This window comes from Urtica dioica, chromosome 10, assembly GCF_054948205.1.
Source record: "Urtica dioica subsp. dioica isolate 48M chromosome 10, U.dioica_male_clone48M_v1_H2, whole genome shotgun sequence".
NCBI classification, from domain to species: Eukaryota; Viridiplantae; Streptophyta; class Magnoliopsida; order Rosales; family Urticaceae; genus Urtica; species Urtica dioica.
In genome coordinates, this window is record NC_142765.1 from 18,732,031 (window position 1) to 18,746,310 (window position 14,280).

General features: G+C 36.0%; 1 protein-coding gene across 1 annotated transcript; it reads left to right on the top strand.

The window, feature by feature from the left end:
* The first annotated feature begins 882 nt into the window (after positions 1-882).
* Positions 883-11,616, top strand: LOC149383734 (uncharacterized). The gene is made up of 7 exons (XM_089627900.1): positions 883-1,270; positions 1,314-1,562; positions 6,696-8,660; positions 9,168-9,403; positions 9,504-9,551; positions 10,552-10,570; positions 11,390-11,616. The coding sequence occupies exons 1-7, from the start codon at positions 883-885 to the stop codon at positions 11,614-11,616; spliced, it is 3,132 nt and encodes a 1,043-aa protein (XP_089484026.1).
* Positions 11,617-14,280: the final 2,664 nt, after the last annotated feature.

Below are 14,280 nucleotides of genomic sequence, written 5' to 3' on the forward strand. Positions count from 1 at the left end.
AGCGAGCTGAGTCAACTTTGTCAACTCGTCTCCAATACGTTCACGCGACAGGACTATTAAGTCTTTAACTTCTTTTTTGGTCCAGTTTACCCGTGGAGGTTGACATTAAATATCTGGCATATCATTTAAAACAGAATATCTTTTTGGTGTCTAAATTAATTTTATATATACAAAAGTTTATTTTAAGTATTAATTTTAAGATACAGTCATTCTATCAACGTAAATTAATTAAATATCTCACATGTGTAATGAGATATTTTCAGCATGTAATTTTACAGCTAAATATATTTTTATTCTTGTTTTACCTTTAATATGAAATGTTTAAAAGTCTGGTAGCGGAAGATTTGTCGATGGTCGCGGACTACAGAAATTCCAACGAATATTTTGTATATAAAATAAAAATGTCATATAGAAAGCTTTTCAATGGAAATGTTGATGGCCTATAGAAATGTGAACAAAATCGTATTTCCGTCGTCAGTAACCACCAAAAACAAATTTTTGCTAGTATTTGTCAAAATTTTAAACTATACTTAGTGCAGATTATTTTTGGCCAAATATATGTAAAAGTAAATTATTTAGTCATAATATCCTTATGATATATGAAAGTAACTAGATTTTCATCTGAAATAGACCATTTATTTAAAATTTATCAAACCTTAGTTATTTAATAATGTCAAACGTTTAAATTAACTATTTTTTTCCTAATAGACCCTAATTTTTAATCATGAATTAGGGCAATAAATAAGATCATATGGTAAGTCAACAAAGACCATATCTACTAACATGTGGCACGACAAGTGAAAAAATCAACTGTATAGTTACTTATAATTCTCAACCAAGAGATCCGCTACTACCTGTCTATCGCTTTGAAAAGTTTCCAATATGTATCTTTGGTCGACCCTCGCTTTGAGCCTCTTGATGCTGTATTGTACGGTGGTTTCGGGTGCGTCTTCGGACAAACTCTCGCTGCTGGAATTCAAGGCTAAAGTGGACGAGGACGGTCCGAAGGGTCTGCTTCGAGAGTGGAACGAGTCCACACACTTCTGCTCGTGGCCCGGGGTCACGTGTGGTCGCCGCCACCGTGACCGAGTCACTGCGCTGGGTGTCTCGGGCTGGGGACTCAAGGGCCAGCTGTCCCCGAGCATCGGGAATCTGAGCTTCCTCAGAGTGTTGAACATCTCAAACAACAGCTTTGGCGGAGAAATCCCACCAGAGATCGGTCGGCTCTTCAGGCTTCAAGCGCTGGACTTTGACAAGAACGGCTTCGGCGGCGAAATTCCTGCAAACATATCGGGATGCTCGAGCCTGCGAAGTATCAGAATGTCTGATAACAATCTCATCGATCGGAACGATTCCAACTGAGATCGGCTCGTTGTCTGACCTTCTGTATCTGAGCTTTCAAACCAGCGAGCTTGTGGGAGAAATCCCGTCGTCCCTCGGGAATCTCTCTCGCCTCATCTACTTTTATCTCTCTGACAACGCTTTGAGCGGAACCATTCATGCAAGCATCGGCGGTTTGAAAAACCTGAAGAGATTTGGTGTTGGGAATAACTTTTTAGAAGGTACACTTGCATTTTTTTTTTTTTTGTTCAAGTGCTTCCAATATGAAGTATAAACTATCATGGCCATATTTATTTTTTTAGCTTAATTAATACTGGTGACAGGCTGACAGCACTTTACTCAGCATTTGATTCCCTTTTCACTTCATTTAGCCCAAATTAAAAAGAGAAATTTCATAATATACAGATTACTACTTGTAATTTATAAAAATATACACTATACAGCCAAAATTCCAAAAATATAAACATCTGTCTGTATAGAAAAAAAAAAAAAGTAATTGTCAACCTTCAATACATCTCATTTTTATCTTTCTAACGTCTGTTTTTACTCTAGATCGATTTTATGTCTCTTTTAGTTCTTATATTGGTAAATTTACAAATGTTTGTGTGTGGGTGTGCACAGTCCATACATAACCATTTATACGGTTTATAAAAATTGAAATCGTACAGGACCTTGCAATAAAATAAATCGAACAAACCGTTTAAGACCGGGTAGATCCGATTTAAACCGTTTATCAATATGTTTTAGTTTTTTTTTTTTTAATTAATAAGAGAATAGTTACACAAATATAATTATTTAAATATTAACAATTTATTTGTAAATTAACATGTACAAATCAACAGGTTAGAATTATTATTGAAAAACTTAACTAACTTAAAAAAAAAAATAGGATATGTTGGGTCTAAACTGTGGTTTCAATTTTTGAAACTGGAGCGGACCAATTACTGGTCTAAAAAATAGATTGGACCAGATAAGTTAAAAACCGTTTTAAACTAGACCCACGGTCTGACAAAATGGTGCTCCGATTCGGGTTACAGTTTTCAGTTTTTGTTTTTTTCAGACCTCTTCTAGACAGATTGTGGAGAATGGTTCCCTTTTATTTTTTGTTTTTACACGGAATCTGGCGTTTGCTTAATATGTTACCTTATTAATTATCATAAAATAATAATTTCATTTAAAAAGTATCACAAATAAACTATATTCAGGTTTTAATAACAGAAAACAATGAATCAAAAACTTTTTTAAAAAATATACCGGTGATGAGTTTTACACATGAACAAGCAATTTTACTCTATTAAGAAATAAATAAAAAGCAATTTCTATAAAAAGCAGCTATAGAAATAAATAAATAAAAAAGGCTACATATGCTAGATTTTTACATATAGGAATCAGGCGAACTACATTTCTAGTATCTTTAATTATTGAACACTCTCAATTATTAAGTCATTCAGGAGAAAATTAATTTAAATAAATCTACAAAAGAAAAAGAGCAATCCACCAAGGTTTCATCTAAAAAAAAATCAATGGGCAATGAGAGAGCAACTCATGACATGTATAAGAATATCATCTCTTTTCAATGTGAGATTCTTGACATGTTGCCTTGAGATGGTCGCTTTTGCATTCGTCTATCTTAGACGTCGAACTCTAACGATTAGATTGGATACGCGTTTTTTAATAACTCCAATATCATAAATAGCTGTGAACAAACATAAGAGAGAATGAGAGAGTTTGTGACCGGGAAAATGACAAATTTTGTAATTGATATTCCAACCAACGTTTACACTCTTGACTCGGGACTTAAATACATTTGAGTGAACTAATCTTAGCCATTGATTGACTGCTAACAGACATAAATCAAATCTAATAGCACGGAATCAGTCATGATATTTTAGTCTTAACAACTAGACACTTGTACTTAAAAAACATAAAAAAAAAAAATAATTAGTTAACTAGCCAGCATAAACTTAGAGGTTTGCTAAATAGCCAATATTTAATAAGTTTTCGTAAATAGCTAACATTTGGTAAATAACCAGTATTAGATGGACGTAAATAGTTATTAACATGCAAGAAAAAAAATCAATAACTGAAAATAGTAATTTATAACTGCTTGAATTAATAGCCACTTTAATTAATAATTAATGAAAAATTACATGGACTACGTCACTTGAAACGGTGGTATTGCAATCTAGGCAACGTTTCATTTAAGTTTCAAATGTAGCCACAAATGATGACGTGACTTTATTAGTCATATAACAAATTACCACATTAATCTTTATTAAAATCGGCTGATCATAAACATATAGCCAACGTTTTGATCGCAGCCCAATAATGCAGTTTTAATACACGTTAACTTGACTTATTTCATAATATTTTCTTTCCTTTTTTGTAGTCCAATTAGTTGCGATATCAAGTTTTTTTTGGATTAATTTAAGTTAATTTCCGTTTATTCTACACGCGATATTAGACGTTAGAAGAGAAACTTTCGTTAACTAAGAAGAAAGATGAAGTGGGGTAGTTATTTTTGCACGGTTACTTATTATATTTTTGTATTAATTTTAATAATGAATTGTCTTTTAAATTTTCGTTTTGATCACAACCAAATAATACAGCTTTAATACACATTAACTTGATCCCCCTTTATTCCATAGTATTTTTTTTTTAAGTCCAATTAGTTGCAATATAAACTTTTCTTGGGTTAACTTCATTTAATTTTCGTTTATTTTACACGCGATAAGTTTTGGCTGGCTGAAACATTGGCACTACTACAAATGTTGGATTCTACAACCCATATTCTACAACGCTTACGGCTAAGTGTTGTAGAAACTGGAGATTCTACAACATTTAAAATAAGCGTTGTAGAAATTGAGTGTTTCTACAACGCTTATGGCTAAGCGTTGTAGAAACTTGGTGTTCCTACAACGCTTATGGCTAAGCGTTGTAGAAGCTTGGTGTTCCTACAACGCTTATGGCTAAGCATTGAAGAAGCTTAGTGTTTCTACAACGCTTACTATAAGTGTTGTAGAAGCTTGGTGTTTCTACAATACTTACTATAAGTGTTGTAAAATTTTACCATATTTCGGATCTCCCACGACGCTTAGACTATCCGTTATAGAAGCCTCGCCGCGGCGAGAACTTTCTACAACGGATAATCTAAGCGTTGTAGGATTAGTGAAATTTAATGGACCTCGCCGCGGCGAGAATCCTTCTTCGCCGCGGCGAGAACCTTCTACAACGGATAGATATCCGTTGTAGAAGGTTCTCGCCGCGGCGAAGAAGGATTCTCGCTGTGGTGAGAAAAATTCCAGAAAGCCTTTTTTGGAGAAGATTTTCATGCTGCGGCGAAGGCTATCTCTCGCCGCGGCGAGAAAATTCTGTGCTTAAATTTTAGTAGCCTCGCCACGGCGAGAAAAGTCTTCGCTGCGGCGAGAGTTCTACAACGCTTATTCTAAGTGTTGTAGAAGCGTTTAAAACCTAAAAATTTAAATTTTTTCAAAAGGCTGGCCCGAATTTCAGACTTAGTCAATTTTTCTTTTTCATTCTTCATTATTCTTCTTCTTCTTCATTCTTCATTGTTCTTCATTCTTCTTCTCCACCCTCTCTCTCTCTCTCTCTCTCTCTCTCTCCCCGCCCTCACCCTCTCTCTGCCTTCACTTCTCTTTCTCTCTCCGCCCTTACTTCTCTCTCTCTCCGCCCTCGCTCTCTTCTTCTCTCCCTTACTCTCTCTCTGCCCTCACTATTCTTCTCCGTCCCCACAAAACCCAAACCTCAAACCAACAAAAGTCACAACCACAAACCCAAAAACTCCACCACCACGTCAAACTCACACAAACCTAGGCATCTCCGGCGACAACTCCGATTCTCTCTTTCTTCCACGCCTCCATGCTCCACATCTACACTCCGGTTTAGTTTTTGGTTGATAATTATGTATAATTTAGGTTGAAAATAAGTGTTTGTTTGGAATTGAGAGTATGGATTGATATAATTTAGGTTGAAACATATATTTGTTTGATATTTTTTTTGGAATTGAGTTTGCATTTGATATTTAGTTGAAATTGTGGCTCTTAGATTTCATGTCATCCATTACTACTAGTTCTAGCGGTAGCGGTAAAAGAAAAACTAGAAGACGACCACAAAATACACATCGCCGCGACGAGAATTGGGGTAGAACCTAGATATTTCTCGCCGCGGCCGCGGCGAGGCATTTCTACAATGGATATCTTCTCCGTTGTAGAATATCTTGCCGCGGCGAGAAATATACATCGCCATGGAGAGAAATTCTGAAATTTTTTATAATTGGACAATGGAACTCTATCGTAGTAGAAGCTTCTACAACGGATGTGTAAGCATTGTAGAAGCCAAGCTTCTACAACGGATATCTAAGCGTTTTAGAAGCTTCTACAAATGCTGGATTCTACAATGCTTAATAAGCGTTGTAGAATAATTCTACAACTGTTTTTAAGCGTTGTAGGATCCCAATTTTGTAGTAGTGTGGCTAGTAGTTGGTTTCTATGATTTATATTACATAAGGATATTTTCGATATTTTCTAACCGTTTATTTATGTAAATGGCTAGATTACAAAATTTACCAAACATTGACTATATACTTAAAATCATGTTTGAAATTGGCTACGTTGCTAGATTATCCATAACTAATGTATAATGACCTAGGTGGAAAGTGGGATAAGGTATTTCAGTCAATTTACGTGTATAAATAAGGGTCATGGCTATTTACCAAAACCTTACTAAATGTTGACCAGATGGCAATGTATTTGTAAATATGGTTATATATCTAATAGACCATCACTACTACAAAAATAACTTTTAGAAGCGAACATTTGGCAATTATAAACGACAAGTCGTTTCTAAACTATTCCACGGAAATAAAACATTTTGCCTTGAAAAAGTCATACTGTTGAGATTAGAAGCGACAAGTCGCTTCTAAATTTTTTCCGGCAATTAGAAGCAACTTTAAAAACGACTGACCTTTAGAAGCTTCTAAAATCGCTTTTAAAGTCGTTTCTAAAAGTCATTTAGAAGCGACTTTTGTCGCTTCTAAAGGTTTTTTTGTTGTTGTTATGCTTTAAAAAAAATACTGTCTACCAGTACAAAGTACAATGTTCAAATTACTTAAACTAATATATGTTTTGTCTGGGGATATACTAACAGTGGAAGTTTCAAAATTATATTAAAATGAACATTCATAAATTAAATCCACGTACATTTTAGATCGTGTTTCAAATTTATCGATTTTATATGTGTATTTTAGTTCATCCCCAAGTTGTTTAAGGTTTATATATACACATAATAATTTAACCAAGCTCCTTGCTCGTTGATATTTTTTGGAAATGTAACAGGTAACATTCCTCTTTCGCTCTACAATATCTCAACACTCGAGTATTTCGGTGTCCGAAATAACACACTTAAAGGAACTCTTCCTCCTGACTTGGGAAACACTCTTCCAAACCTTCAACATATTTCTCTCGTCCGCAATAACTTTTCTGGAACTATTCCTGCCTCAATATCCAATGCCTCAAGTCTTATCTACTTCGAAATTGCACGCAACGATTTCTTTGGCAAAGTTCCTAGCTTCAATGGTTCCCCAAATCTCCTATCGTTGTTATTAGGCTCCAATAACTTCGGATACGCTGAGGCACAAGACTTGGAATTTTTATGCAATACCATCAACAACACTCGCTTAGAAGGCCTGGATTTCAGCGGAAACAATTTTGGAGGAACGATCCCCGAAACTATTGGTAACGCAACGAGAGTTTCGTTCTTGGAGTTGGGAGGAAATCAGATTACTGGGAATATTCCGGAGGGGATAGGAAATCTCGTACATTTGGAAGTGTTAGGATTGGAATATAATCATTTGACAGGTCATATACCAAGCACAATAGGGAAACTGCGAATGGTAAATATTTTCTCGATGTGGGGCAATAAACTCTCAGGAAATATTCCAGCTTCTATGAGAAACTTGACATGGTTAAGCATGTTATATCTGTTTGAGAATAGCTTACAAGGAAGTATCCCGAAAAGCCTCATAGCGTGTAAAAATTTGCTAGATTTAAGGCTCCAGAAAAATAATCTAACAGGTTTGGTACCATCACAACTTGCAAGCTTATCATCGTTGAGCATAACGCTAGATCTATCGGATAACCAATTGACCGGTTCGATTCCCTCTGAGATCGGAAGATTGGTACGTCTTGGACACTTCGACATTTCCAAAAATAAGCTCTCAGGTGAAATTCCAAAAAGTCTTGGTAGTTGTTTAAGCATGGAGAACCTTTACTTGCAAGGGAACCACTTACAAGGCTCAATTCCAAAAGATCTACAAAACTTGAAAGGAGCTCGAGTAGTAGACCTTTCCCGTAACAGCCTGTCTGGTCCAATTCCAATTTATTTTACCGACTTTCAAGGCTTGGAGTATTTAAATATGTCATACAATAAGCTCGAAGGTCCGGTACCAGTACAAGGGGTCTTCAAAAACACGAGTAAATTCTCAGTCGATGGAAACATGAAGCTTTGTGGAGGCTTGCCCCAACTGAAATTGCATAAATGTGTCTCAAGTACCTTTCACAAAAGCCATAAACAATCTCCAAAGAAAATTTTGATTGTCATTATTGTATGTTGTGTGGTGGTGGGATTGATTGTTGTATTGGCCATTGTATTGCTTTTGTTTCTCAAAGGGAAAAGAACGAAGCCCCCATCGGAGCCATTAGCTAGAACTTCACTACCACGGGTCTCCTATGGAGATCTCATCCAAGCAACTGATAGTTTCTCTTCCTCAAATTTGGTCGGAGTAGGCAGTTTTGGCTCTGTCTACAAGGGAATCTTGAGTAAAAAAGAAAACAAACTTGTCGCTGTAAAAGTCTTGAACCTTCACGTTTCGCGAGCTTTAAAAAGTTTCGTGGCTGAGTGCGAATCTTTGGGGAGTATCAAGCACATTAATCTCGTCAAGCTTCTGACGGTGTGTTCGAGCGTGGATTTTCAAGGGAACGATTTCAAGGCTTTAATCTACGAGTTTATGGAGAACGGGAATCTCGAAGAGTGGCTCTATTCAGGACGTGCGAGTCAGCGTTTGAGTATGATTCAGAGGATCAAAATCGCCATTGACGTGGCAACTGCTATAGACTATTTGCATAACCATTGCTTCGAATCAATCGTACACTGCGACATAAAGCCGAGCAACGTTCTGTTAGACGGAGATATGGTTGCTCATCTGGGTGATTTCGGATTGGCAAAGTTTCTGAGATATAGTATTTCTAACCAAAGCAGCTCTGTCGGGGTCATTAGAGGAACCGTCGGCTATATCCCACCAGGTAATTCTTTTATCAAACTGCCGTTAACAAAGTTTGTTTTATTAACTATTTAATTTTTTCTATTTGTTCAGTATAAATGAGATACCATCATAAAATCAATAGCAATGCTAACGTAAGAAGAAGAAAAATAGTTTAATGGTTGTTTTTTGTGGATCCAATAGTAAATAACTTAAATCTGAACTGAACTCATCATTTGCTATAGAAGAGATTGTAGTATTTTCGCTATTGAAAATTGATAAAAAAAATAATAATGTTTCGTTTTCTTATTTTTAATTTAATACTACTAAAATGGCAGTTTCAAGTTAAAAAAAATTAGCCTTTTTCACATCTATGTACTACTTAGAGGCCATTTGATGAGCAACTCGCGATCTTATAAACTCAATTCAAAAACATTGTAAATATAATTTTATTTGTTTTCAACAATGTGGGATTCTTATGTAACTCGCGATCTTATAAACCTTATTAAGATGTGAAATCCTTATTTAACTGCCATTCCATGCATCACAGAGTACGCCACGGGAAGTGAGGTGTCGAAATGGGGTGATATTTACAGCTTCGGAGTACTTTTGTTGGAAATGTTTACTGGGAAGAAACCCACTGACATTATTTTCAATGATGACTTCGACTTGAACAGCTTTGCTTCCGCAGAAATTCCTGATCGTATCGCCGCGATTTTAGACCCTGTGATCTTTGAGGAAGAGCATGATCGGGATGAGATAGTGTTCAAGTCTTCTGTGATTTCGGTATTCGAAATAGGAGTCGCGTGTTCCTCCAAACGCCCTGAAGAGCGGAGGAACATCAGCGATGTTGTTTCTGAGTTGCACAAAATACATGACTTACTAGCATGCAGAACAACACGGAATCGTGTCTACAACGCATGAGGATCTGAAGGTACGTTTACTCATTTTTTTTTACCAGATAGTAATTAAACAACAAAACATCAAATTTCTAAAAAAAAATAAAAATAAAGTGAATAATAAATTTGAAAAAGACTCTTGACATTCATAAATGGTGTACTTTTCAGAGGGACGATTACATGGAGTTCATACTTATTGTTATTTCTAAGTTTATTTTCTTATCTTCGCTTACTCAAAAGATTCGGTATTGGTTGATGATTTTGCATTTTTCTCTGTTTTTGTATCTTATTTATGTTTTGTCAATGTTTGCTTGTAATAAAAAAGCATTCCATATTTTCTTCCATTTTGTAAGAAGCTTATAACATGATTGGTGAAGTCATATTGGAAACTGTTCAATTTAGATATCTGTTACTTAAATAAGTAACTAAATCTGAATGTTCCATGTATTTTTATTTTAACAAAGAAACTCCAGATCCTTTAAGCTTTCCCCCAACTAGTTCTTCCTATGAAATTCCAGCGACACTCCGGTTAAATTTGTTTATTGGTTCTGTATTATTTAATAACAAAATTTCCATTTAAAACATGTGAAATTTTGAAAACTCTGGTGAACTTTTGGAAAACAAAATCTTGGGGGATTAATTTGAAATTTTCTCATATAAAATAAAAAAATAAAATAATCAATAATTGAGGGGGACGCTTGTACTCCCTTGAAATTCTGTTTAGTCAGAGACATGATGTCGCATATAATGTAGAGTCAGTATATGTGCCAATCTGTTCCGATGCAATAAATGAAAAATATAAAACAATGCGTAAAAGTAAATGACACAAAGAATGGTAATCCAGTTCGGTGCAACGTCACCTACTCTGAAGGGCAATTTGTCCAATGAAAAGAAAATTTACTATATGAAAAGTAGTCAATAGTATATAATGGTCTTATATGAATGATTTCCGTCTCAAGGCCCTTTCCCAATTACTACCTGTGAATTATTACTCATGCTCCCCTTGAATCTGAGATCCACTCACTTCCATCTCAGGCACTCTCTCAAGTGTTTGGTAATCTTTGATGTCAACGCTGTGAATACTCAATGACAAAATCATAAAACCCACACAGCACTCTAACGCTCAGTAAATCTGGAATAGCATCTAAAGAGTTACACCACACACCACACACAAATAGTTTCTCAGTCCGCTGATCGTGCACGTCTAAGAACCCTAATTATGTGAATGAATGCGCAAGACTACTAAGAGAAAAACATTTTCTTTTTATAGTAGTCAACATCTGTGGAAGTTGAATTAGGGTTTCTTTACTCATTCACGTGGAGAAAATAAATGTAGAAAGTCTTCCGCGAATCATTCTGGCAAAACAGAAAACTTGCCAAAAATACAGTTATGCACACATCGGCCAAGATGTCTCAATATATCCTGGAGCATGATGCAAGACATATTTGGCGAACAAGCTTGCAGTAAAACATAAGCCAATAAAACACGTAACAACATCCCCAAATAGAGTTCCATCCTTGCCTGTACTCGAGAATATCAAAAATGTTGGCAAATTCTCGATCACGGAAACCTAAAGCTTTGTGGTGTTTTTGCCTGAGCTAAAATTGCGAGAATGTCCCTCCAAAGGGCACAGAAAAAAAATACAACATTAGGGGTGGAGCTACTGTAGGTCCAAGTGGGGGGTTATAGCTCCCCTCAAATATTTTCCTACATTTTCTTGCTATTTCTTAACTTTTTCTATTTTGTGTTACTTTAAAAATTTATAAATTAGCTCATCCTATTTGCATATTAGCCTCCTCATTTATATTTCTAGATCCGTTCCTGATCTCCAGGAGCAAAGTCGGTTGTGATTGCCTTTTGCTTCTTTTGTAGGAGTGATTGCAAAATTGCTTCTTGTGTTACTATCTTCCGGTAGGGAGTCCGATACCAAGACAGATTCTTACATGGAGTTCTTCTCAAAGCGACTGACTTGTTTGTCGACACAAAATTTGGATGGTGTTGGTAGGATCAGGTCAGTGTACAAGGGGAGTCTCAAATCAAATGACAGCACATCGGTTACCGTGAAATCCATGAACCTCGATAAATATCGTGTGCGCTAAGAAGCTTTGTATCCGAATGTGACGAGTCCCTAGGCATAAGAATCTTCTGAGGCTTTTTACCATATGCTCAAACCTTGACATACAAGGCAATGGTGTCAATGGGAATGGAAAATGGGAATCTCGATGACTGGCTGCATTCTTCAGGCCATACGGGACATCAGAGTTGGAATCTTATTCAGTGGATTGACGTTGGAGTTGACGTGGCTAGAGTTCTATATTATCTCCACAACAATGGCTCTAAGTCAGTGGCTGGATGAAGCCAAAAAGTTCATTACGGGGACTACAATTGGCTCTAAGTCCGTGAATTGACATTGATAGCTATTTTAGATGTTCATACAAAATAAAAATAAATAAGGCGCAGTAACTAGTCAATTTTAAACTTGATTTTAAAGAACTAGTCAATATGTCGTTTATTTTGTAAATTAACTATTTACCAACATTAACATATGAAAATGATAGGAGCAATCATATAAAATACTATCTGATTAATAAAATTAGATGATCAACTGTGGTTAGATTTTAGACATGCTTAAGAAGTTGATTAGATAACAAATTTAACTTTTCAACCTAAGTCCGTGAGATTTTTCAAATAAAATATTGGAAGAACTTCGATACGACGGGCTTCAAAGAGTTTTCTTGCTTTGAAATTGTTTTTTTTTTTTTATATAAAATCATCATCAAGCTTATCAAATATATTTTTACAATGTACAGAAGTGTATTACATGACTATCTATCTTTCTCTGATAATATTTTTTTTTCATCAGAACCTCAGTTACATTATAAAAAAAAAAAATATAAGCTTAAAATTTAAAATACAATATATGGATCATGTCTAATTGTTTCTAAAAATAAATGAGATTTAAAATACAACTATGATTGAAATTGGCTAGTAATTTTGAAACATTATAATTTCAATCTCGCCAATGTTTTAAAACCTTTAATTAACTAGCCATTACATGTTAGTCTTTTACCCAAATGCTCTTTTTTTTGTTTATTTTCAAAAATAAAAAGAAAGTAATTAAATTCCCATAAATTAAGTAACTACTTCCCTAAAATATACGCAATTAAATTTCTAAAAATTAAAAAAATCGTTATAGTTCAATTTATCTTTCATTGAAAAAAATAGAATTGTTACTGCATAAAAAATATGAAAACACAGTAATTGTTGAAAATTTGAAATTTTGACTATTTTATCAATCAATTAGTTTCAAAATACGTACTATTTTGTATAATTTAGAAATATATATATATATATATATATATATATAATTAATGAGATTTATTAGTAAGTTAGAATTATAGGTAAATTATTAATTTTTTTAAGTAAATAGTCTATTTTAAATTGGATTTCCAAAAATGCTTCTTTTTCCAAGCGCCATATCTACGAAAACTCCACGGACGAGCTTTTCGATTGAGTTTAACCAAGCTCATTGCTGGTTAATTGATATTTTGAAAATGTATCATGTAATATTCCTCTTGTTGATGGTGGATGTTAAGTGTGGAGCCAAATCTAAGGAATAGGAAAAGTCCCACATCGGTTAGGGGTAGCAACTTTATACTTTTCCTTAGTGTATATAAAGTACTCTGTGTGTTGCATTTATTGCACAAAAAAATAGAAACACTTGTACATGTAACCTTTCCCAAATTGGGTTTATAGTGCAGCGGCAAAGTGGACGTAGCTTTCTCTTTTAGAGTGAACCACTATAAATCTTGTGTCCCTTCTTTATTATTTATTTCGTTTTTCTGTTCTTCGTGAGAGAGATTTTGACAGAGTTAACCCAACTCGGTTGGGCGAACTGACGAACTCATTCCAGCTCGACTGGACGAAGTGACGAGCTCGACTGGCGAAGTGACGAGCTCGTCAGTCGAGCTAGTCGAGCTCGACTAGCGAAAAGTGACGAGCTCGACTGACGAGGTCAAAATCCCAACAACTGGTATCAGAGCTTCTAGGTTTGCAGTTTCTTGGTGAAACGGAGTGCGACCTGTGGAGAAGAAGCAAAGTAGAAAACGATGGGAAGCGAAGAAGGCACGGTGCATGGGATCGGGAAGTTCGACGGGTCGGACTATGCATTCTGGAGAATGCAGATCGAGGACTACTTGTACGGAAGAAAGCTTCATCAACCGCTGAGCGAGAAGCCAGAAAAGATGGACGAGGCAGAATGGAATCTCCTCGACAGGCAGGTTCTGGGAGTTATTCGACTGACGCTGTCGAAGAACGTGGCTCACAACGTGGCGAAGGAGAAGACCACGGCGGGAATGATGAAGGTCCTGACGGACATGTACGAGAAACCCTCGGCGAACAACAAGGTGTTTCTGATGAAGAGGCTTTTCCATTTGAAGATGGATGAAGGAGCTGGGGTAGCCACTCACGTGAACGAGTTCAACACGATCGTCAACCAACTGTCATCGGTTAAGATCGAGTTCGACGACGAAGTGCGAGCTATGATTCTGCTCGCGTCCTTGCTGAATAGCTGGGAGCCGATGAGGGCCGCGGTCAGCAACTCGGTTGGAGGTGCGAAGTTAAAGTTTAACGACGTACGAGATCGCATCCTCGCCGAAGAGGTGCGACGAATTGATTCTGGCGAGGCCTCGACGAGTTCGGCCTTGAATGTGGAGAACACGGGAAGAAACCACAACCGGAATCAGAACCGATGGAAGGACAGG